This window comes from Pogona vitticeps, chromosome 2 (genome assembly GCF_051106095.1).
Source record: "Pogona vitticeps strain Pit_001003342236 chromosome 2, PviZW2.1, whole genome shotgun sequence".
Lineage (NCBI taxonomy): Eukaryota > Metazoa > Chordata > Lepidosauria > Squamata > Agamidae > Pogona > Pogona vitticeps.
Window position 1 is genome coordinate 44,711,984 of NC_135784.1, and position 25,350 is coordinate 44,737,333.

The 25,350-nt window shown below is 43.0% G+C and overlaps 1 protein-coding gene across 4 annotated transcripts in view; it reads right to left on the reverse strand.

The window, feature by feature from the left end:
• FRMD4B (FERM domain containing 4B) overlaps positions 1–25,350 on the reverse strand; it is a 268,223-nt gene that overhangs the window by 49,826 nt on the left and 193,047 nt on the right. For all 4 annotated transcript variants that reach the window (XM_072989416.2, XM_072989417.2, XM_072989415.2 and 1 more), the window contains 4 exons: positions 20,654–20,737; positions 19,175–19,240; positions 13,499–13,556; positions 9,717–9,803 (listed from right to left, as the gene is read on the reverse strand). In XM_072989416.2, the coding sequence (XP_072845517.2) occupies positions 9,717–9,803; positions 13,499–13,556; positions 19,175–19,240; positions 20,654–20,737 (295 nt within the window). The remainder of the gene's footprint in view (positions 1–9,716; positions 9,804–13,498; positions 13,557–19,174; positions 19,241–20,653; positions 20,738–25,350) is intronic.

The window sequence follows — 25,350 nt, forward strand, 5'->3', positions numbered from 1 at the left end:
TTCTGAGCTGTGCTGTTGAGTCCCTAAAGGCCTCCCTACCTGCTGCTCCCACTGTCACCACCACCTTCAAAAGCAACAGGCCTGGATATCCTTCTTGGAACCAGCCCCTGCTTCCCTGCATGTGCCAGCTTGTCAGCTGGGCAGCACATGTGAAGGCTGAGGCAGCAGCTGGCTCCTGGAGATGGCGGCAGTGGCGGCAGGCAGAGAGGCTTGCTGTCTCTGTGCATGTGCCAGCTTATCATCTGGGGGGACTTGGGTCTGAGGACTTGCCAACATCCCAGCAAGACCGTGAAACACGGTTGTGGGGGAGAAGCTGACCTTTCCTCCTCCACGTCTTCCTCCAGAAATCAAGAGGAACGAGTCAACTTTCCAGCCATGAAATTCCCTGACCTAGAAATCTGCTCACCTCTCTTCTTTAAAGGTGCTAAATGAACCTCACAACGGGGTACTTGAAGATACAGACATTTTCTGGAAAGTTGGCCAGACGTCCTGACTTTCCTACACATACTTGGGATGTACTCAGAGGATGCAGAGATATTTAATGCCTACCTGCAAACTGTGCAGCTGGCAGAAATATGCATACCACCTGCTGACCTGTGAATGCTCTGGGGGTAGGAAGAACTGCAAAATAAGCAGCTCCCAGCTTAGATACACCTGTAAAGCACAGAGGTGTGGCTGGGGAAAAAAACAAGGCACTTTACCCCTGTGGTCTAGTCTCTTCACAGGCATAAATCATCTTGCTACACCCTAGCAGGAAAAAAATGAACTCTTTCGCAGGACTTCAGGGTTTACTACAGAAATTTACATTTCCTATGAAGACCATCAATCACCCAGGAAGAAGGATGGGAGCCTGGCCAGGATGGCTGGGGAAGGAGAGAGAGAACCCAGAGGGCCCAATTTCCTCTGATAAACAATTTACATGGCAAAAATGCCTTTCAGCTTACTTATTATTCCACCCCACTCTAAATCATGCTGGCTATGGGATTTGGGAAGTAAAGCCCCTCAAAAGTAATTGTTTCACGTGTTACTGTGAACTGACTGCTCACCAGAATTAGACTATTTCATAATTTGAATGCGCATTTCAATGCAGGCCTAAGAACAATGCATTTAGGGGTTTCTTCCTTGCTAGAGGCTGCGCACCTGCACTTTTCACAGCAGTGTAGCATTGAAAAGTAATGGGCAAAGTTTCCCCTAACTATTTCTTTCCATGCTAGTGGAAAATTTTTTATCTGCTACCTCACTGCTTGTAAGACTACCTAGGATAGAAAAAGACACTTTTCAGCCTAAGCCAAAAATAAAATAAAGTAAAATTAAATTAAATTAAAATATACACACATATCTTGTCCCTACATCAAGGTGCACAGTACACAAAACCTGTCAAATTATTCTGGCACATAATGATGCAATTTTGACAAGCACCTTTCCCCTCACCTGGCAGGAGAAATGCAACAGCAAATTAAATGGGTCACCATTTCCTACCCCTTTATGATACCCCAAATCAGGTATGTAAGATAGCTGCGTACTTTGCCTAATTGTAGGGATATGCTTGCAGGCCATGATGAACAGTGCATCATGGCCTGCAAGTTTTTTTTTCTTGTTTTAGAAAAAAAAGCATTACAGAATCCTAACAGAACAGACTGAAAAACTAACAAATACAAAATAATAGAATTTTGAAGTTGGAAGACACCTATAAGGCCATTGAGCCTAACCTCCTGCTCAATGCAGGAATTCAGGTTACAGTATATTAGAGAGATAGCTGTCTACCTTTCACTTGAATATCTCCATCACTGGAGCGCTTACCATCTCCTGAGGTAAATGGCAGACATTAGTCTTCTGTTCTGCCAGACTGAACTGCACCAATTTCATAGTTTCAGGGGGGTATTCAGATGGGGTCTATAGCTCACCAGGTGGTTGCTTTTGGTGAAGTTTGATTCGAATCTAATTATGGTGACCACACACCTTTGAATGAGAGTGATCTATTCTGCCTCTTTTAAAAGCTGCCCAGCTCCTTTCAGGCACAGGGCTAGATTTGCAAGTTTATTTGGCATGATTCAGAGCATTCCTGATTATCCTGTTCTGTAGCCTGTGTGGTTAGTTAATCTGCTCCCGAAGAGAGTTGTGGGTACTGCTCTCTGTGGCGATAACCCTCTGACAAACACGATGGGCTGTGACATTAAAAGGGATGGCAGGATAAGTCCTTCCTCTATTTTTGTCTTCTCTAACTTATGATGCAGCACAATTCTAGACACACTGGAGGTGCCTTTTGTTTCGTTTCGTTTAGTCGTTTAGTCGTGTCCGACTCTTCGTGACCCCGTGGACCAGAGCACGCCAGGCCCTCCTATCTTCTACTGCCTCCCGGAGTTGTGTCAAATTCATGTTGGTTGCTTCGATGACACTGTCCAGCCATCTCATCCTTGGTCGTCCCCTTCTCCTCTTGACATCACACTTTCCCAACATTAAGGTCTTTTCCAGGGAGTCCTCTCTTCTCATGAGATGGCCAAAGTATTGGAGCCTCAGCTTCAGGATCTGTCCTTCCAGTGAGCACTCAGGGTTGATTTCCTTTAGAATTGATAGGTTTGTTCTCCTTGCAGTCCAGGGGATTCTCAAGAGCCTCCTCCAGCACCACAATTCAAAGGCATCAGTTCTTCGGCGGTCTGCTTTCTTTATGGTCCAGCTCTCACTTCCATACATCACGACAGGAAAAACCATAGCTTTGACTATTCGGACTTTTGTTGGCAAGGTGATGTCTCTGCTTTTCAAGATGCTGTCCAGATTTGTCATCGCTTTCCTCCCAAGAAGCAGGCGTCTTTTAATTTCGGGGCTGCTGTCTCCATCTGCAGTGATCATGGAGTATGTTTAAGAGGTCCATCTTATGTAACACACTCTAGGACCCTTTGGAGGCTCACCCTGCCCCCCGGGGGTCAGAGGGGGCGACATCGCCAGTTTCTGGGACTCTGCTGAAGCTTCCCAAGCCTCAAAAGAGTCTGAGAAGCTGGTGATACCTCCCCCTCTGGCCCAGCGGGGGGGGCAGGGTGAGTCTCTAAAGGGTCCTAGGGTGTGTTCCAGGACCCTTTAGAGACTCACCCTGCCCCCCTCAGGGGTCAGAGGGGGCAAAATCACCACCTTCTGGGACTCTTCAGAGGCTTCCCAAGCCTCAAGACTCCCAAAAACTGGCGATTTTGCCAGTGCTGGCCCCATGCAGGGGTGGGAGGAGCGTGCCAAGGATCCTGGGAGGCTCCCTCGGACCCTTGCCACGCTCCCTCCCACCCCCCATGGGGCCGGGGGGGGGGTTGAAATCGCCAGGTTCTGGTAGTGTTTGGAGGCTCCCCAAGCTTCCAAACACTCCCAGAACCTGGCGATTTCGCCAGGGCTGGCCCCGTGGGGGGGTGGGGGGAGCCTGGCAAGGGTCCTGGGAGGCTCCCTTGGACCCTTGCCACGCTCCCTCCCACCCCCCCCACAGGGCCAGGGGGGGTAAAATCGCCAGCTTCTGGGAGTGTTTGGAGGCTCCCCAAGCTTCCAAACACTCCCAGAACCTGGCGATTTCGCCAGGGCTGGCCCCGGGGTGGGGGTGTGTGGGGGGAGCCTGGCAAGGGTCCTGGGAGGCTCCCTTGGACCCTTGCCACGCTCCCTCCCACCCCCCCACAGGGCCAGGGGGGGTAAAATCGCCAGGTTCTGAGAGTGTTTGGAGGCTTATCAAGCTTCCAAACACTCCCAGAACCTGGCGATTTCGCCAGCGCTGGCCCCGTGGGGGGGGTGGGGGAGCGTTGCAAGGGTCTGAGTGAGCTTTCAAGGACCCTTGCGACGCTCCCCTCACCTGGAAGCTGGCGATTTCGCCGGCGCTGGTCCTGTGGGGGGTGGGGGAGCCTTGCAAGGGTCCTGGAAGGCTCACCCGGACCCTTGCGATGCTCCGCCCCACGGGGCAACCAGCGACGAAATTGTGCCTTTGTTCCATTAGACGCACGGACTTCCTGCCCCACATTTTGGGAGGGAAAAAGTGCGTCTTATGGAGCAAAAAATATGGTAGGTTTCTCAGTAGATAGATAAGGTGGTCAGGCACTCCCATTTCTTTAAGAACTTGCCATAGTTTGTTGTGGTCCACACAGTCAAAGGTTTTTGCTTAGTCAATGAAGCAGAAGTAGATGTTTTTCTGGAACTCTCTGGCTTTCACCATAATCCAGCGCAAGTTAGCAATTTGGTCTCGAGTGCCTCTGCCTCTTCGGAATCCAGCTTGTACTTCTGGGAGTTCTCGGTCCACATACTGCTGAAGCCTACCTTGGAGGATTTTGAGCATAACCTTGCTAGCGTGTGAAATGAGTGCAATTGTGCGGTAGTTGGAGCATTCTTAGGCACTGCCTTTCTTTGGGATTGGGATGTAGACTGATCTTTTCCAATCCTCTGGCCACTGTTGGGTTTTCCAAACTTGCTGGCATATTGAATGTAGCACCTTAACAGCATCATCTTTCAAGATGGAGTGGGCCACGGCTATAATAAATGGGTATCTCCTTGAGGACACACTCATTAGGCCCATCAGGAAGAAACCTAGTTTGGCGGCGGATGAAATTGGCAACTACAGGCCCGTCGCCAATGTTTCTTTCCTTAGCAAGGTAGTCGAGAGGCTGGAGGCCGCAGGAGAAGCCGTCCTGTGCCTCCAGCGCTGCCTGGGGACTATACTGGAATGGATGCAGGAGAACGGGCTTAGGCTGAACCCGGACAAGACGGAAGTACTGAGGGTGGGCCCTCCCACAGTTGGGGATTTGGGAAACTCCCTCTCTTTTGGGGGGTGACTCTCCCTGCAAAGGATGGTGTACGCAGCTTGGGGATCCATCTGGACCCGGTGCTCTCCATGGAGTCACAGGTGGCGTCGGTGGTCCGCACCGCCTTTTTTCACCTCAGGCGGATAGCCCAGCTGCGGCCCTACCTGGATGTGGGGGCGCTCACCATCTTAGTACACGCGCTCGTAATCTCAAGATTAGACCACTGTAATGCGCTCTACGTGGGGCTTCCTTTGAGGTTTCTGCGGAAATTACAGGTGGTGAAGAATGCGGCGGCCAGATTACTCAGTGGAGTGAAAAAATCCCAACATATTTCGCCCACTCTGGCCGCATTGCATTGGCTGCCCATCAGGTTCCGCATCGACTTCAAAGTGTTAACGCTTACGTATAAAGCCCTAAACAGTTTAGGGCCTCGATACCTGGCGGAACGCCTACTCCCACCAAGTTCTATCCGGGTCACACGGGCGAGCCAGGAGGTGAGGCTGAGGAGCTTAACGCCGAGGGAGGCCCGAAAAGAGAAAACAAGAAATAGGGCCTTCTCGGCGGTGGCTCCTCGCCTTTGGAATAACTTACCTCCTGGCATTCGCGGAGCTCCCTCGCTTTAAGAACCTATTAAAGACTTGGATGTTTCGGCAGGCCTTCTCTCCAGATTACTTTTGATTTTCTTCTCTCCTTTATTTTTAATTGTTGTTGTAATTAGGCTGTTTTATGTTATTGTATTTTATCTCTGTTGTTGGCCGCCTAGAGTAGTCCACCACGACTAGATAGGCGGGATATAAATTAAATAAATAATAATAATAATAATAATAATAAGATTTTAAATAGTTCAACTGGAATGCCATCACCTCCACTGGCCTTGTTGTTAGCCAGGCTTTCTAAGGCCCACTTGACTTCACTCTCCAGGATGTCTGGCTCAAGGTCAGCAACTACATTGTCTGGGTTGTCCGGGATATCCACATCTTTCTGATATAATTCCTCTGTGTATTCTTGCCACCTCTTCTTGATGTCTTCTGCTTCTGTTAGGTCCCTCCCATTTTTGTCCTTTATCATGTCCATCTTTGCGCGAAATGTTCCTCTAATATCTCCAATTTTCCTGAACAGATCTCTGGTTTTTCCTTTTCTGTTATCTTCCTCTATTTCTTTGCATTGTTCATTTAAGAAGGCCCTCTTGTCTCTCCTTGCTATTCTTTGGAAGTCTGCATTCAATTTTCTGTAACTTTCCCTATCTCCCTTGCATTTTGCTTCCCTTCTCCTCTCTGCTATTTCTAAGGCCTCGTTGGACAGCCATTTTGCTTTCTTGCATTTCCTTTTCTTTGGGATGGTTTTTATTGCTGCCTCCTGGACAGTGTTACGAGCCTCTATCCAAAGTTCTTCAGGCACTCTGTCCACCAAATCTAGTTCCTTAAATCTGTTCTTTACTTCCACTGTGTACTCATAGGGGATTTGGTTTAGATTATACCTGAGTGGCCCAGTGGTTTTTCCTACTCTCTTCAGTCTAAGCTTGAATTTTGCTATGAGAAGCTGATGATCAGAGCCGCAGTCAGCTCCAGGTCTTGTTTTTGCTGACTGTATAGAGCTTCTCCATCTTTGGCTGCAGAGAATATAATCAATCTGATTTCGATATTGCCCATCTGGTGATTTCCATGTATAGAGTCGCCTCTTGTGTTGTTGGAAAAGAGTGTTTGTGATGACCAGCTTATTCTCTTGACAAAACTCTATTAGCCTTTGTCCTGCTTCGTTCTGAACTCCAAGGCCAAACTTCCCTGTTGTTCCTTTTATCTCTTGGCTCCCTACTTTAGCATTCCAGTCCCCTAGAATGAGAAGAACATCTTTCTTTGGTGTCAGTTCTAGAAGGTGTTGTAAATCTTCATAAAACTGTTCAATGTCAGTCTCCTCAGCAGTGGTGGTTGGTGCATAAACTTGGATGATTGTGATGTTGAAAGGTCTGCCTTGGATTCGTATTGACATCATTCTATCATTTTTGAGATTGTATCCCATTACAGCTTTTCCCGCTCTTTTGTTGACTATGAAGGCTACTCCATTCCTTCTACGGGATTCTTGTCCACAATAGTAGATATGATAATCATCTGAGCTGAATTCGCCCATTCCTGTCCATTTTAGTTCACTGATGCCCAGGATGTCGATGTTTATTCTTGCCATCTCCTGTTTGACCACCTCCAGCTTCCCAACGTTCATAGATCTTACATTCCAGGTTCCTATGCAGTATTTTTCTTTGCAGCATTGGATTTTCCTTTCACTTCCAGACATGTCCACAACTGAGCGTCCTTTCGGCTTTGGCCCAACCACTTCATTAGCTCTGGAGCTACTTGTACTTGTCCTCCGCTCTTCCTCAGTAGCATGTTGGACGCCTTCCGACCTGAGGGTCCCATCTTCCAGCGTCATATCTTTTAGCCTTTTGTTTCTGATCATGGGGCATTCTTGGCAAAGATACTGGAGTGGAATTGCCAGTCCCTACTCCAGGTGGATTGTGTTTAGTCGGAACTCTCCACTATGTCCTGTCCGTCTTGGGTGTCCCTGCACGGCATAGCCCATAGCTTTTCTGAGTTACTCAAGCCCCTTCGCCACGACAAGGCAGCAATCCAAGGCAGCAATCCTTTCGGTACTTGTGTTATAACTGATGCAGTGCTCACTTGTTGTGAGGAAAATTTAAAAAGTGTGCATGGGAGGGGGGAATCACCACAGCCAACAGGTGACAAAAGGGACAGAGGCAGGAAGGGGTGTCTTTCAGTAATCAAAAAAAAAAAAAAAAAAAAAAAAAAAGGGGGGGGGGGAAATTGGAGCAATCCAAAGACCTGTCTGGAACCCTCCTATGGGAGAAGAAATGTCTCCTGTGTGAATGGAAGGATCGCACACGTTTGAGATAAAACACTAAAGATAAGAACGTTTTGAGTATGAACCAGACCAGTCCAACTTCCCCTGTCTGGACATGCTCTCAATAAGGTTACAACCTAGCCTTCTTTAATCACAAAAAAGTTTTAAAAAGCTGATGGAATGTTTTAACTATGAAAAACCAACAACAACAACAAAGGGGAGACATGAAGGTTTATAAAACTGTGCACGGTACAGAAAAATCCAATACGCTGGTGTAGAACCAGCCAGGGAGAAATTCCTCTTCTTGCCTGAAACCATCTCATGCAAACTCAAAAGCAAAAGCAAAGTGTGCTGCTTATATACTGCCCCATAGTGCTTCAAGCACTCTCTGGGCGGTTTACAAGTTAATTATGGAGGCTACACATTCCCCCCCCCCCCCAGCAAGCTGGGTACTCATTTTACCGACCTTGGGAGGATAGAAGGCTGAGTCAACCTTGAGCCGGCTACCTGGGATTGAACCCCAGGTCATGAGCACAGTTTTGGCTGCAGTACAGTGGTTTAGCCACTGTGCCACGAGGCTCACTCCCAGAAAACATCCCTTAGAAGGAAGGAAAACTCACCAGAGCTAGTTTTTTAGTGGCAGAGAGGGGTTCAGGAAGGGAGAGGAATGGGTTTCTAGTGGCAGGGGACTTAGTACAGCATAGGATTTAGGCCAGGGGTTCTCAAAGTATGCGCCATGACACCCTGCAGGCCCCATGATGCCCCATGGCACTGCCAAACCCATACAGGGGCACCACGGAATTTTCTCTCTGTTTCTTCGCCAAGGCAGTGCGGCTGCTGTTGCTGCTCTGACCACTTCATCACCTCCATGTTCACCCCACACCCCTCAGCGCTCCTCCACCGCTTCTGCTGCTGAAGGGAGTCATGAGTTGAAACATATTGGGAACTGCGGGATTTAGGCCAATGGGATAAGCATTTTGCTCTTTGTTTTATAATATTTGAACCCAGGGCTATCTGTGTTATGGAACAGTTATACATGTAAATTCACTAAGTAATAATGATATTAACAGGCTCACTTTCTGCCATTGCATTATAATACCATTGTACAAAACGCTGGTAAGGCCACACCTAGAGCATTGTGTAGAGTTCTGGTTGCCGCACCTCAAAAAAGACATAGTGGAATTGGAAAACGTGCAGAAGAGAGCAACTGGAATGATGACTGGGCTGGGGCACCTCCCTTATGAGGAAAGGCTACAGTGTTTGGGGGTCTTTAGTCTAGAGGAAATGTGTCTGGGGGGACATGATAGAGACATATAAAATTATGCAGGGAATGGATAAAGTGGATAGAGGGAAACTCTTTCCCTCCTCATGCAATACTAGAACCAGGGGACATCCACTCAAATTGAGTGTTTAGAGAGTAAGAACAGACAAAAGAAAGTGGCCTCATAATTGGGGTGCAAAATGGCATTCTCCTTGGTGGCTACCTCCCCCACTTGACTGTGAAATTGATCACCCTTAACCCCCTGAAGACACTTCAGGATAGCTGTCAAACTGTTCTCCCCTCACAACGTAATATAAGCACCAAGAAATCTGCAAGTAATCCTAGGAAACTTGAAGAAAATTTATTGCTGCTTCCTTTCTCAAGTGAAGTGCTGTTTCAGTTATATATATGGAGGAAACCACAGCAAACACACCCAGCAGAAAACAAAGTGCCCACTAAACTGCCCAAAGATAATCGAGGAAGAATAATAAAAATCCGACTGTTTTGCATGAAACAATCCACAACGTGCCCCACAAGCTGAATTGTTCCTGTTCTATGTCTCTCATTTTACTGTACAGAAGATGCACCCTGCATGTAACCCTTTTGCTTTTTCAAAATGGAACTTCCACATCTGAGCAGAAATACCAGCATATGTTTGTTATCTGTTAGAATAGTAAGTCAGCTGAACAGCAAGGAACATTCCTTGTCTAAGAGACATATTTCATTTATGTCAAATCAATTTCCCTGAATCCATTTATTTCAAGTGGTGAAGGAACAATAGCAAAATATCAACTTTTATTAGGTTGCCTCCATATCCATGCATTACAAACACACAAAAACGCAAAACTTACTTTTCTGGGCTTGACTTTGTCTTGTAAATCGTACTGGCCAATTCCTTTATAACTGATCCCAAGCCACCAGGGAATTCCTTGTTTATCCTGGAGAACAGATGAATACAAGCAATGATGCCTAAGTAAGAGACAAGAACCACAGAGCTGATATAACTCTTAACTACTTCTTTCAACTACAAGTATCTGCAGTTTAGGGGGAGTGAAGGCAGCTCTTTGTTAGCACACCTGCAACCCAGCAAGCAAGGATTATTATTTAAAGTGCTCTGCCATTCCTTTCCCAGCTGGAAGATACTGTGCAAACAGGCAGAAAGCAGTAGGGAGGATAAACTGCATTCTTTGAAACAGAGGCTACAGGCAGGGCACCAGTATAGGAAAATATGGGGGCAGTAAAACATCAATAAGAGAGATTTGTTGAGGGACATGACCAAAGCATAACTGCATTGGGCCACAGCTGAAAGAAAACAGTGGGAAATACATATACACAGGCAGCTTGTTTACTCAGAAGTATATCCTGATATATTAAAGCCTACCTTCCATATACTATTTTATATACATATGTGAAAAATATGAATGAAATAAGTATAGCTTTTTATTGTGTTAATATCTTGTTAGACGAAAGTATACAAGCCTTCAGTTCCATGGAGCTCTTATCTAAGAAAATAAAATGTGCACTGTAGTTCTCTGCAACAAATACTTCAGTCATCTTTGCATTGACCCTGTGATGTAAACCATATTCTCTCTGTGCTGCAAATGGAAGCCTAAAGCTACCAACAACCAAACAATTCTTTCTGGTGTATGTGTGTGTGCATTCTCCTCTTCCCCAAGTGGAGAGGAGTTGGTTTTTTTTAATTTTCACTTTGCAAGTCAGTGCTATGCTGGCACAGGTAAATGGAGACAGAGGCATCTCTGGCCCACCTCCATAATAAGTCATTTTGGGTCTCCTGATCTCTGCCACTAGCTGGAGAACAATCAGCAGTAGCTTTCTATTTGCATTATTATTATTATTATTATTATTATTATTATTATTATTATTATTATTATTATTATTATTATTATTATTATTATTATTATTATTATTATTATTATTATTATTATTATTATTATTATTATTATTATTATTATTATTATTATTATTTCTTCTTCTTCTTCTTCTTCTTCTTCTTCTACATTGTAGTTGAATGCTTCTTCTCTGGAGGTCAGCAGTGGAGCACCTCTATCAAATGCTAACATCTCCAAAAATCAACATGGAAAATAAAAATACTTATCCTAGTATGTTTGCCACCATTGCTAACGTATCTGCAGAGCCTACAGGAAATGACAGCTAGAAGCTTCTGTAGTTTTACCAATAATGTTCAAGACCATAAAATGTGTATGAAATATGTGTATGGTAAAGAATTACTGAACAACGCTGTATTCTTTAAGCAACAGATCACTATCAGAATACACACAGTTACACACATTTCAGGAAAATAAAATACCCATTTAGTCATTCTCTCTAAAAGTTTGGTTTATTTGGGGAGATATAACTTAGCTTGCTGGCTCTTCTTTGATATCTACACTTTGTCCCTATATGTGAAGCACCCTCTGTCAAATGTGTGACTGAAGACCATAGATACTGGAAGCACAACTAGCAATTTAACTACAGTATCTGTATTTGTCACTAATACTTGCACTAAACATTTATTTATTTATTTATTTATTTATTTATTTATTTATTTATTTATTTATTGGACTTATATACTGCCCCATAGCACTACAAGCACTCTCTAATAAATATTCTAATAAATATTCAACTTATGAATATTTATTAATGTTTTATATTTACAAATTTTTAAAACTGCTGCCAGGCATTTTTAGTAATACCTTTTAGGTAGACGCATGTAAGCCTTTCAGTCAATTAATCTAGCAACATTGGGACCCTACAATATTTATACTGACATGTGTACAATCCTACATATTAAATGTTTACTCAAAAGGAAGCCTAGATGTAAGCATGTACATAATTCCCAAAAGAAGTGGAATATAGTGTTACAGCCACTATATTCCACAGGTAAATATAGTATAGTCATAGCAAAACTACTGAAAACTAGATTTCTGCATTGAGAAAAGGGTTGAAGCTGGTAGCCTTCCAAGTCAGTTATTCTAGGATTCTATGATTTTGTTAAACATTTCACATTTTGCTGTTAGTAACAACACTGTATTAATAATGAAGGCAGAAGACACATCAGTCTTACAGCAATGTCTTTCTGTGTCTGCTTCTGAACAAACGTATTTCAGATCTCCTACACATACATACATATTGTACATATGTAAGTGATTCTGTCTACTCTACTCTTTCCAACCTGGTATGGCCGACTACCTGTAGGCACTTACACTAACAACTCTCATTATGTCCAGAGTCTTCTACTTGAAAGTACAGTACTCAACAATTCATGAACAGCATTTATAATTGAAGCACTTAATTGTCTTCCACTAAGGCATCATTATGGAATCTTAGAGCTCTTTCATTTTTGTCCTCAGAACAGGTCACATGAACACATAGAGAGAGTTTGAACAGCAAACTAAATATAAGTGGTTCTCCCAACTTTTTCTGGAAAGATGGCACAATAGAATCCTGTACGGCTGCTATTTCCAGAATGCCTTATTACCTGCCAATCTGGCATCCTTTCTTCATCCATATAAATGAGTTTTTCCTTCAGAGGTAGCCCTGTTATGGAATTTTCTCCTCAGGGAGATTCACCTGACTCCCACATTCTCATCTTTTAGGTACCAGGTTAAGATATTTTTATTCTCTCAGGCATTTTGGTGCAATTATTTTAAAAGGGGAAATAAAACTAGATTTTCAGCTTCAGCCTAGAAAGTAGTTTTGTTTTAAAAGTGTATTTTTCACTAGCATTTTAATTATGCAACTGTAAATTATTTTATTCTTTCCCACTTTCATGGGGGGAAAAGAATATTAGTTTCTTTACTGATCACACATCAATAAATAAATTGATTATTAAAATTAATTGTGATCAAAGCTACCACATGCTGCTGCTTCCTCAGAATCCTGTCTCTCAGGATTCTCCCACTTTTCCCATCTGATATTGGATATGACCGATCCACGATGTAGTAGACAGATGCTGTGAGAAACCTAAAAGTAGAGCGTAGAAAAGTGTATTGCTTTGGACTACAACTCCCATAAACTCCCAACTGGCATAGCCACCAGCTTCACCAGCCTGAGGATTATGAGAGGTATGGTAAAAAAAGTAACTTTTCCAAATTCTGCTTTAGGGTGCAATCAGATAGCTGGAAAGGCAAGCACCTTGCTTGCACTTGAAATGGTACATGGTCACTTTGTAGGGATCAATTTCCCTTAAAGCAAACCTTCCATCCATATAGAAATGACTTCCATCTATCCTCAAAAAATAGTACCTGGACCAAAAAAGTCCAGCTTGAGTGCGGATCAGGGTCAGGCTGGAGCACAATTCTCCATCAAATATAATGTGGTTGCCCAGAAATAGATCACACCAGACTGCTCCACAAGCAATCCAAAATGCGATCAATTTCCCTATGTGAACACACCCTAAGACGCTTAGACTAGCCGTACGTTTTTAGGCACCAAGCACATATATCTAGCAGGGTATTCTCAGTGCTGATAAAATACTGCTGCCCCATCTTCTCAAATCCTCTTACTGTCATCTCATGAGAGTCCTCCATTCCTTGTGATGTTCCAGAAGAATTGATCTTTCAAAACCCCAACTGTACATAATAAACAAGATTGCTGAGTTCTCTCCACTCACCTTTACTCCATAATAATGGACTCCATAAGTAGGCAGTGCTTCAACCACTTTCATGTACCTATATAGAGAGATTCATAAGTTAGCAGATCGATTCTGTAAAAATGTCCCTCAAAGATACATCCTCTGACATATGAGATTGGATTCATACTGAAGTCTGCTTTGTCCAACAACTGATGGTGTGTGTGTGTGTGTGTGTGTGTGTGTGTGCGCGTGCGTGTGTGTGTGTGTGTATGTATGTATGTATGTAATATACCATCCAATTAGTGAATTCGCACTACTCTGGGAGGTGTACAATAAGCAAAATCCCACAGTCACCACCTACTCCATTCTCATAATAACATAATTAAAATGGCACTATAACTGCCACGAATGTGGTAATCTATTGAAAACCTAAAGTTCAAATGTTAAAATGGTATGTTTTCACCTTCTTTTTTAGAACATATCATCCAACACTTATTTTTTTATATGCAAACAAATTTAAGCAAAGACAAAGTTTCTAAAGTGCTCAATAATGTGAAACCACTACTGATTAACAACCAAACAGCATCTCAAACTGTGGTGGCAAAGTTTACAACAGATGCTCATTCAGTTCTCTCTGCCTGGGTCACAGCTTGGCAGAGTAGGCATCCTTCAGTCTCAAGAGGCTATGGTAACGTGCTCTGAATAGAGGTCTTGGAACAGCGTCTAGTGCTGCTGAGAAGGCCAGTAGGGTCACAGCTGAACTCCCTTAGAAACTCTGTTTGGAATTTATTGGCAGGTTTTGTATCTGGCTGGATAGCTCAGTGGCTTAGGTATCCAGCCGTGGAGCCAGAAGTTGGGAGTTCAGTTCCCCACTGTGCCTCCTGGCAGAAGAGTCAGCCTGTGTAGTCATGGGCAAGCTGTACAGTCCCAGAGCACCCTAGAAGAAGGGAATGGAAAACCACTCCTATGTATTAGCTGCCTTGAAAACCCTGAAAAGACTTAAGTCAAATTGACATGATGGCATTGATGGCACATATTACTATTACTACCACTACCACCATCACCACCACCACCACCATCATCATTATTAAAAAATACCAGGCACCGTCAAACTTATAAAAACACTGACTGGTATTTTTTATATATGCTGTCCTCTGAAGATGCCGGCCACAGAGACTGGTGAAACGTCAGGAAGAACTACCTTCAGAACACGGCCAAAGAGCCCGAAAAACCCAGAACAACCATTAGATCCCGGCCGTGAAAGCCTTCGCGAATATATTAATTTTTCTCTGCTTGTACTGATACAAGTAGATGCTTCTTTTTAACTCCTCAACTACCTGCTGTATTTGCAATAATCCATGGCCTCAGATTTTTTTAGTGGTAAATATAATCAGTCCACATAACTTTTTAGATGTAATGCATGGATGTTCATTAGTTTCCATGTTTTCTGATTCAAATTCTTCTATTTTTTTTTTTTTTGAGTTCAATCTGTTATTCCAGCTGGGTGTCTAATTACTGGAACTGCCCATGTGTTTATGGCTTTGATTTTATTTCCTCCATTTAATTTTGATTTTAAGATTTTCCGCAGTCTTTTGATATATTCCTTTTCTGCCAGTACTTTAACTTTTATGTACACAATCTTATCTGCTTCTAGTATTCCAAGGTATTTATAATTTTCATCATTTGAGAGCGATTTTATAATATTACCACTTTTGAACTCTATTCCATCTAGTTTTTGGATCTTGCCATGGTGTATAGACAGAGCTGCACATCTGTCAATTCCCAATTTCATTTGGATATCTTAAATAAAAATTTGCACTGTGTTTAGCAGTGATTCTATCTCCATGAAACACTTTGCATATAGTTTTAGGTCATCCCTGTATTTTTCCCGGTTGTTATAATATACTATAATATACTACCTGCTGCATTTGCAGTAATCCACAGCCTCTTGATTATTATTATTATTCCCCTCCGTAGGCACAGGTCTTGTTGAAGTGGAGGGGCTTGCGTGCTTCAGTGAGATTGAGAGCTATACTGAAGGGTCTTCCAAGACAGACAGGTCTCTGCTGAGAAGCCAGATGAACTCTGTCCACCAACCATCAATTATGAACAGAGGAAATAAACAGAAATCCATACTGCATCAGTCATCACTCAGGTGAACAAGGGCCGCATTAGATGGTATAGCCCCTGGGCAATTGGTGAAAAATGGGCTACAGGGCTCAACAGAGGAACCAGGACACACTGCTGCAAAGCTACGGGAACAATGTAAATGCTAAACTTGAACTATCATTGAAAACGGAGAAATTCTGAAATGTTGTTTTTCAGTCGTTAAGTCGTTTCCGACTCTTTGTGACCCCTTGGACCAGAGCACACCAGGCCCTCCTGTCTTCCACTGCCTCCCGGAGTTGGATCAGATTCATGTTGGTAGCTTCGATGACACTGTCCAACCACCTTGTCCTCTGTCGTCTCCTTCTCCTCTTGCCTTCACACTTTCCCAACATCAGGGTCTTTTCCAAGGAATCTTATCTTCTCATGAGATGGCCAAAGTACTGAAGCCTCAGCTTCAGGATCTGTCCTTCCAGTGAGCACTCAGGGATGATTTCCTTCAGAATTGATACATTTGATCTCCTTGCAGTTCGGGGGACTCTCAAGAGTCTCTTCCAGTACCACAATTTGAAAGCATAAATTCTTTGGCATTCTATATGGTCCAGCTCTCACTTCCATACAACACTACTGGAAAAACCATAGCTTTGATTATGCGGACCTTTGTTGGCAAGGTGATGTCTCTGCTTTTTAAGATGCTGTCTAAGTTTCTCATCAATTTCCTCCCAAGAAGCAGGCGTCTTTTAATTTCGTGGCTGCTGTCACCATCTGCAGTGATCATGAAGCCCAAGAAAGTAAAATCTGTCACTACCTCCATATATTCCCCTTCTATTTGTCAGTAGGGGATGGGACCAGTGGCCATGATCTTAGTTTCTTTGATGTTGAGCTTCAGACCATTTTTTGCACTTTCACCTTCATTAAGAGGTTCTTTAATTCCTCCTCACTTTCTGCCATCAGAGTGGTATCATCTGCATATTGGAGGTTGTTGATAATTCTTCCAGCAATCTTAATTCTGGTTTAGGTTTCCTCCATTCCCGCCTTTTGGATGATGTATTCTGCATATAAGTTAAATAAGCAGGGAGGCAATATACAGCCTTGTTGTACTCCTTTCCCAATTTTGAACCAATCAATTGTTCCATATCACGTTCTTAGTGTTGCTTCCTGTCCCACATAATGATTTCTCAGGAGATGGATAAGGTGATCAGGCACTCCCATTTCTTTAAGGATTTGCCATAGTCTGCTGTGGTCAACACAGTCAAAGGCTTTTGCATAGTCAATGAAGCAGAAGTAGATGTTCTTCTGGAACTCTCTGGCTTTCTCCATAATCCATAATTGCATGTTAGCAATTCAGTCTCTAGTTCCTCTGCCCGTTCGAAATCCAGATTGTACTTCTGGGAGTTTTCAGTCCACATACCGCTGAAGCCTACCTTGGAGGATTTTGAGCATATCTTTGCTACTGTACAGTAGTTGGAGCATTCCTTGGCACTGCCCTTCTTTGGGACTTCACTCCTCAGGACATCTGGCTCAGGGTCAGCAACCACACCATCTGGGTTGTCTGGAACATCCAAGATCTTTCTGGTGTATTCTTCTGTGTATTCTTGCCAACACTTCTTGATATCTTTTGCTTCCCTTAGGTCCCTACCTTTTATCATGCCCAACTTTGCACAAAATGCTCCTTTAATATCTCCAATTTTCTTCAACAGATCTCTGGTTTTTCCCTTTCTATTATTTTCCTCTATATCTTTGAATTGTTCATTTAAGAAGGCCTCATGTCTCTCCTTGCTATTCTTTGAAAGTCAGCATTCAATTTTCTGTAACCTTCCCTATCTCCCTTGCATTTTGTTTCCCTTCTCTTCTCTGTTATTTGTAAGGCCTCGTTGGACAGCCACTTTGCTTTCTTGCATTTCCTTTTCTTTGGGATGGTTTTCATTGCTGCCTCCTGTATAATCTTATGAGCTTCCATCCATAGTTTTCCAGGCACTCTGTCCATCACTACTTCCTTAAATCTGTTCTTCACTTCCACTGTGTATTCATAAGGGATGTGATTATACCTGACTAGTACGAGGCAAACCCAACAACCCGTGGTTTTCAAAAAAGAATGATGGAAATTTGGAAAAGGAAACACCCAGGTAGTGACATAACTTAAGAACAATTAATTGACAGAGAAGGTTTTCATCTGGAGTAAAGTGTTTTCAGAACAAGAATTGCAAGAACTAGAAAAGGTGCCAAAATCAACACAGAACATTGACCATCATATGGAAGACAAATGGAGGGTAGAAGTAGACACAATAGCGGAATAAAATGCATCAATAGGAACAACTTGTGGAACATCCCAGAAACTATGAGATGACAGAACAGCAAACATCACTGAAGGAAAAAATAGTAACCAATATACGCCAGATCACAGAAAGACAAAGGCTCCCCAATTTGCGCCAATTACAAAGTAAACTAGTAAAAGATCTACTGATGCAATGTTGTCATCAGAACAGTCCCAACCAACACGCTAAAGAAAACAAACCAGTTCGTGTATAGCATAGCTACCATAATAACCATGGAATTTGGTTGCAAGCTGCAAAAAACCAGAAAACTCGTAGCACTGCAAAATGGAAAATTTGGCTGGAAGAAAAATAAACCTTGCCACGGTGTATAGACAAAGCTGCACATCTGTCAATTCCCAATTTCATTTCGATATCTTTATAATCAAAATTATCAACAAGCTTCACTAAAAATTTGCACTGTGTTCAGCAGTGCTTCTATCTCTGGAACTTTTTGCATCCATGTATTAGAGATTATTGATTTTTCCTGGTTGTTCTAATATACTATAATACACTACCTGCTCTATTTGCAGTGATTCACAGCCTCCGATTTTTCCTCCTCTACTACCTGCTGTATTTGCAGTAACCCATGGCCTCTCAATCATCATCATGATCATCATGATCATCATCATCACCATCAATAAAGTTCTAAAGTCTTTCCCCAATTTAGCTAAGGGGCAGTTGGTCTTCTGAATTCACTTCCTTTGTGAACTGATTCACCTCAGGTTTATATGAGAGAAATCTGTACAAAGTACACAGAACATTAGAGAGATGAGCTCAGGAAATGAGATTTGACCGGCAAGGTAGCCATTCATAGGATTTGCCAGTTGTTTATACAGCTTCTGTTGCTGGATGTGTTCCTGGTTACGCTCTAAGTTATGAAAGGCATTCTTCAGCTGACAAACACACTGGAGTCCCCAGGATAAAGGACAATGAAAATACTGGTAGAAGTCGCATATGTGTTGGAATGCTAGGAAATGGTCTGAAAAGCTTCTGGATTGCAGAAATCTGACAAATTTCTGTGGATTTGCAAAAGACTGGCAACTAGATCTCCTTTCAATTTATGCCTGAAAAACGTTCCCCCCCCCCCCCCCGGACTACCACTTCCAGAATTCCCAAGCCATCAAGTCCAGCAGACATGCTGGTTGGGACATTCTGGGAAATGAAAGTTCACAAGGTTGTATTATTAAACTCCAGTTCTCATAATCATGGATTAATCAAGCACCTTTTTAATAGAATAGATTAAGCCCTGCTGGATTCTCCCCTTTCTCCAGAAAAAGCCAAAGGAAAGACTTACCGAACAATTGCTTGTCCTCTGGTCAGCCCCTTATTTTTTATGTAATGTTCAATAACTCTGTCCTCACTGTGGAACAAACAGAACAGTCCATTAGGAGAAGATGAACTGCTTAATTTCAAGTAATCCATTGAATAAACCCAAATAGCTGTGGTCTGTGAATTTTTTGCAGTATCACCACACGTTTTACACTGAGACATGGACACATTAAGAAGAGTTTCTATTTCCGGAAGTACCAGTCTGGCTGATGGAGGGCCCCCTCCCCAGTTGACAGCTCTCAAAGATGGCAGTAGCAACTTTTCAGCTATTCTACTCTGATGGAGGAAAGAGCACTACATGACCTGGCCAAGAACACATTATTTTACTATTTTATTTTATTGCATGCTGCAATAAGACTCTGACGTTCATCCAAACAGTTCCTGTACATGAAATGTATTACATCACCAGCTTGTTCAGGCAACAAAATGTTTGGGTCAACCTTCACTATCAACATGACATGGCTGTTACATAAAAAAGGCATTCTATTTTACCATAACACCGTTGCTTGTTTTTCCTTTGTCTGTTTTCTCCCTGCTAGGAAGTCAAGACATTAAGAAAGCTTGGGAAGAGCTGTGCAGTGTATGCACACCATGTCTGGATAAGGTAACTGTATTTGTTCAGGATTATAACTGAATATCTAGGCTAACATTCACAAACTGTTTACTAGAGAATGGTCTCTGAATTTTCCCAGACCCTCTAGCTTTACCTGAGAGACAGTGCAATACCTAGGCATGTCCAGTCAGAAGCAATAGGATTAAAAGGGTTTTACTCATAGGTGAGCAGTGTTTAAACTGCTCTGAGTTTGATCCCTATGGACTGATGTAGCTGGCTCAGGGTTGACTCAGTCGTCTATCCTTCCAAGATCTGTAAATTGAATACCCAACTTGCTGGTGGCGGTGGCAGCGTGTAGCATGCATAATTGAATTAACTTGTAAACTGTCCAGAGGGTGCACTAAGCAGCACACTTTGTATAACTACGGAGCAGGTCTCTCCTGGAGAAAGACTGCTAGAATCAATATTTTTCACAAGCTGAGCTACAGCTTGTCATAAATAACCTTTAAATCCTAGACCTGGGTTCAAATAGGCTTCCAACTCTCTTACATCCAGAACTAAGGTTAAACACAACCTATACTATTTGTTCAGCAGTGTTCCAAAATTCTACAGCCTGGAGGGAAAATTAAAGTCTCATAAAAATATTTATGTGTATATTATCTGGGTGTGGAGGACAGAGCAATACATTCTATAGAATCCTGGATCAGGCAGAAAGACCTTGGCTCAAAGCCCTGCTCACCTGCAAAGGTCACTGATTGATCTTGAGCAACTCACTGTCTGACCTAAATGACTTCGCAGAATAAAGTGAGCAGAGAGGGAGAAATCTGAACAGTGACCTGAAGAAAAGGCAGGCTTCAAACAGGATAAACAAGTTAAATAGATGTGCCTTACCAATAAGCAATCGAGGGGTGTTCCTTCAGAGTCTTGGTAGGAAAGGCAGGCAAGTTCTTCAGATCTTTTCTAGCATTTTCATCACTTAAAAAAGAAGAAAAAACCCACAAAAGAATGGCAGTGGGTTACTACTATCTCAGAATCCCAAAGGCAATTACTAGCCTTAGGAAAAAGGGGGCTGCGTTTTAGCCACTCAAAAACTAGTTCATTCATACAGTGTGCGGCAGCTGTCATAGCAACGTAACCCTATAGGCCTTCTTGCATGACAATTTTGAACAAAAGAGGTTGACTTACATTACTGTTCTGATTAGGAACACAGTTGCTGATGAGAAAGAAGCAGCAGTTAACGTTCATTGGCCAGTAGTCACCCTTACTGAATAAAAACTTTTTTGCTGAATGAAGCATGCTGCTCCATTTGGACAACAAAGGAACACTCATCCTATCAATCTGGAAAATGGATGCTACGCACTATTTTAGACACAAAACTCAATTTTGATTTTTTTTTTTTTAAAAAAAAGAGAGGAAAAAAGACCGTTGAAGTTATAAGTTGGCTTAAGAGCTAGGGATCGTGCAGAATTCAATTTAATTGTTTTAAGAAAAAGGCATGCATGGTTGCTGATAAAAAAGAAAACCAAACTTTCTGTTTGTATTCTTAATTAGGTCAACAAGGTTCTGCAAGATTTCTGCATGCTTTAGCAGAAATACTGCAAGCACCAACATGACTTTTCTGAATGGTATATTCATTGGGCTGACTAAATCATGAAAATATGTTTTGGTTTCCTCATGAAACAAGTTCATGTGTGACTTATTATACAAGGTGCCGAAATTCTTTTTCGAAAACCAGCTTGCAGAGTTCATTGCTTCCTTAAATAATTTAGTACAGGAAAAAGTCTACCTTACTGTTAGACCTGGTGCAGTGTTTTTAGGTAGGTCGTCATCTGCCCATGACATATAAACTGCTTCCTAAGAGTGTTGCAGTGTAACATAACCTGTGGCTTTAAAACGTTTTTGTTCTGCTTTGCTGCTTTTTTTAAAAAAAAGAACCCTCTGTCAATAGAAATCTCTGCTTTTGGAGGCCAGAGGCATCTGTTACATAATGTACATGAAACAAAAACAAATCTGACCTATCTTCTCCATGTAGGACATCTGTCTGCCATTGCTTTTTTTAATTTTTGCTTTTTAAATAAACACCTTGGCAAAGATCCTGAATCCATGGGAGGTTTATAGGTACTTATAGAAGGAGAAAAGAGGCCAGAGTTTTGCTTCTCCCAGAACACTCCTCCCCCAACACTACATTCCACATAGTTTCAAAGTGGAGAAGATAACTTGGGGGCACACTGAGAAGGAGGGAATCAGCAAGAATCACAGTCTTCTTGCTTCTGCCACCAGAGGCAATAAGTAAATACAATTTCTGCTCATGGAAATCTTATGATCATGCCAGTATTCTAAGGTTTCCAATACTGTATATGCAAAGATATACAAAAACTGTCTGTCTGTCTGTCTATCTATCTATCTCAACAGCATGGCTACCACAGTCAAATGCCTACAGATTAAATCCAAAAACCTGCTCTGCAAGGACACTCTCCTAGCAGGTGTACTGTACTCCATCTGATAAAGAGCAAAACTGCTTCCTGTGTTTCTGATAACAACCATCCAGAGCTATCCGAAAATAAAACAAGATTATGCACAGGCAGTGTGAGCTGTTCACATGTGCACATTTACCTTTGAGATGCAACATCAAGTACTGTCTTGCCTTTGCATGAAAGCTGTGATATTACATACAGAGGTCTAACATATCTTCACATCATTTTAGAATACAAAGAATCTCAATGGATTATGTTAACACTTTCATCTGCCACTATTTCAGTGTATAACAATCAAGTACAGTGGAGTCTCGACTTACTTTTCGACTTACAGTCTTCTCTGGCCGCAAAATTTCACTTTGACTTGCAGCCGGAGAATCGACCTACGGACCAGAAGGGTGAGGTGGGGAAAGCGCCAAATTCAAATTTGGCACTTTCCCCGCCTCCCACTTCGAGTCCGTAGGCTGCAGGTCTAAGCCCCGAAAGCCCAAAGCTGGCAGCGGGGGCAGAGCAGCTTTCGGCTTCCAAAGCTGAGAGTGAGGGGAGGCGGGAAAAGCCGAATGCTGCTCTGCGCCCGCTGCCTGGTTTGGGCTTTCAGGGCTAAGAAAGCTGGACCCACTGGCCTCTTGTCTCTGGTGCCCAGAGGGCAGCAGTGGGTGCACCTTTCTAAGTTCTGAAAGCCGAAAGCCAATCCGCCCAAAAGCCGATCCGCGCCCGCTGCCGGCTTTTGGGGCTTAGAAAGCTGGACCCACTGGCATCTTGTCTCCTGTCCCTGGTGCCCTCTGCCTCCTGTCCCCGTGAGGGCAGCGGGTGCAGCTTTGGAAGCCCCGGATTTTTTTCTCCGGCCAGTTACGGATTAATGGGTTTTCAATGCATTCCTATGGGAAATGGAGCCTCGACCTACGGAATTTTCGACCTGCGGCCACAGTTCCAATACGGAGTAATTCCGTAAGTTGAGGATCCACTGTTCCATATGAATGGCCACACCAAGTCATATCACCCTGTACCAGCTTCCCCTAATCTAGTTTCCTTCAAAATCTCTAGATTTTGGAGGGACGACCCTTGCCGCAAAGAGTGAGGTCCGCAGCTTGGGAATACATCTGGACCCGGCGCTTACCATGGAAACCCAGGTGGCGTCCGTGGTCCGCTCCGCCTATTTTCATCTATGGCGGATTGCCCAGCTGCGACCATATCTTGATCGGGGGGGCCTCACTACTCTAGTCCATGCGCTCGTAATCTCGAGATTAGACCATTGTAATGCACTCTACGTGGGGCTGCCTTTGAGGCTGACGCGGAAACTTCAGATGGTCCAGAATGCAGCAGCCAGGCTCCTTAGTGGGGTGAGAAAACACCAGCATATCTCCCCCACCCTGGCTGCTTTGCACTGGTTACCCATCCGTTTCCGCGTTGACTTCAAAGTGCTAATGATCACTTATAAAGCCCTAAACGGTTTGGGACCTCAATATTTGGCAGACCGTCTTCTCCCACCCAGATCTACCCGAATCACCCGACATAGCCAGCAGGGGCGGCTGAGGGGTCTGACGCCGAGAGAGGCCCGGAAGGAAAAAACAAGAAACCGGGCCTTCTCGGCGGTGGCTCCTCGGCTGTGGAACGCCCTTCCAACAGAAATTCGGCTGGCACCCTCGCTGGGTGTTTTTAAAAGCCAGTTAAAAACTTGGTTATTCAAGCAGGCCTTCCCTCCAGTCAATTAAGTCTTTCTCTTTTTCTTTTTCTTTGCTATTCCATCTTGGTAATCCTCTCTTTAAATTAATTGTTTTAAATTGAAACTGTAGTTGTAATTTTTATGATTTTATATATTTTTATACTGTTTTGTTTTATTTTGTAAGCCGCCCCGAGTAGACATGGTCTAGAGGGGCGGGGTAAAAATCAAATAAATAAATAAATAAAATAAATAAATAGACCAACTTGTACCTGACTAGTTAATATGATCAATGGTCAGCAATCCCTAAATGGCCCTTCTCTGTCTGCTAGATTAGACTGTCTCATATTCTATGGCTTCTTCTGATGCCAAAGAAAAGAATGGAGGCAGAACATGTTTCATATCTGAAAGTCTCTTGAATCATAGCTACTACAAAGACACTAAAACAGAAAATGTTAGTCCTTCAGTCTGGATTTGACCCAAATCACAACATGTGGCAGACACCAATGGCAGCTTCTTAGACTACTCCAGAGGTTCTCCCTAATGCAAAAGATGTGAACTGCCATTAAGGAGTTTTCTCCTAGGAAAAAAGTTCAGCACTAGGGATTATAAACTTGACAAGCCTGGAAAAATCTGAGAACAAATTTTCAATCCTTGTCTTTAATGCAGGATCAACTTTCTCTTAACTCAACGTGGCTCAGTTACACCGTTTGACACATACAGCATGTCCAAGTACCTACGGACATAGCATAGTTGACCAAGAAAGTTTAATGTCAAGCAGAGGGAAGTAAAAATAACTCCATATAACTAGTCATAGTGACCAGAGATACGCTTTATCTAACTACAAGTACTATTAATTTGTGCGGCAGAATAAACTGTTGTCTGTACTTTCTTTGGACATATAATACAGAACACATTCAGATTTGGACCTAATCCCTAAACACACCTGTTTCAGCTCAAGGTCAGATGATAACTTAAAATCCTGTTCAAGGAAACTGCAACCACAAAGAAAGACCATTATCTGTAGTATCTGGGCTCACTAAATTGGATTCATACTTAGATGTACGCAGCCTCCCAGCCACTTATCCCCTCACACAGGTTAAAGGGACCCTATGAGGCTAGTTGTGGAATGGGGGGGGGAATCTACTGAACTGGCCAGGAAGATCTTTTAGAAGCAGATCCAGTCTATCCTTGGAAATATGATACTGTACTCAGTTTAATCCACTGTAAAATATTAAGGGGAGATGGTAAAAGCGCATAATCAATGAACAGCAGAGAATGGCATGCTAATAATGCCCTACAAACATCAGTTCAATGTGGTAGTTAAGCATTCAGAGCTATTCTTGATGGTTCCACCAGTTCTTGCATGCAAATGTTTCCTTTGATTGGGATAAATTATTTCAGGGTCAGAGATAGCAAGGGTTTAATTTCGTGATCCGGTGTCTTTCTTTTAG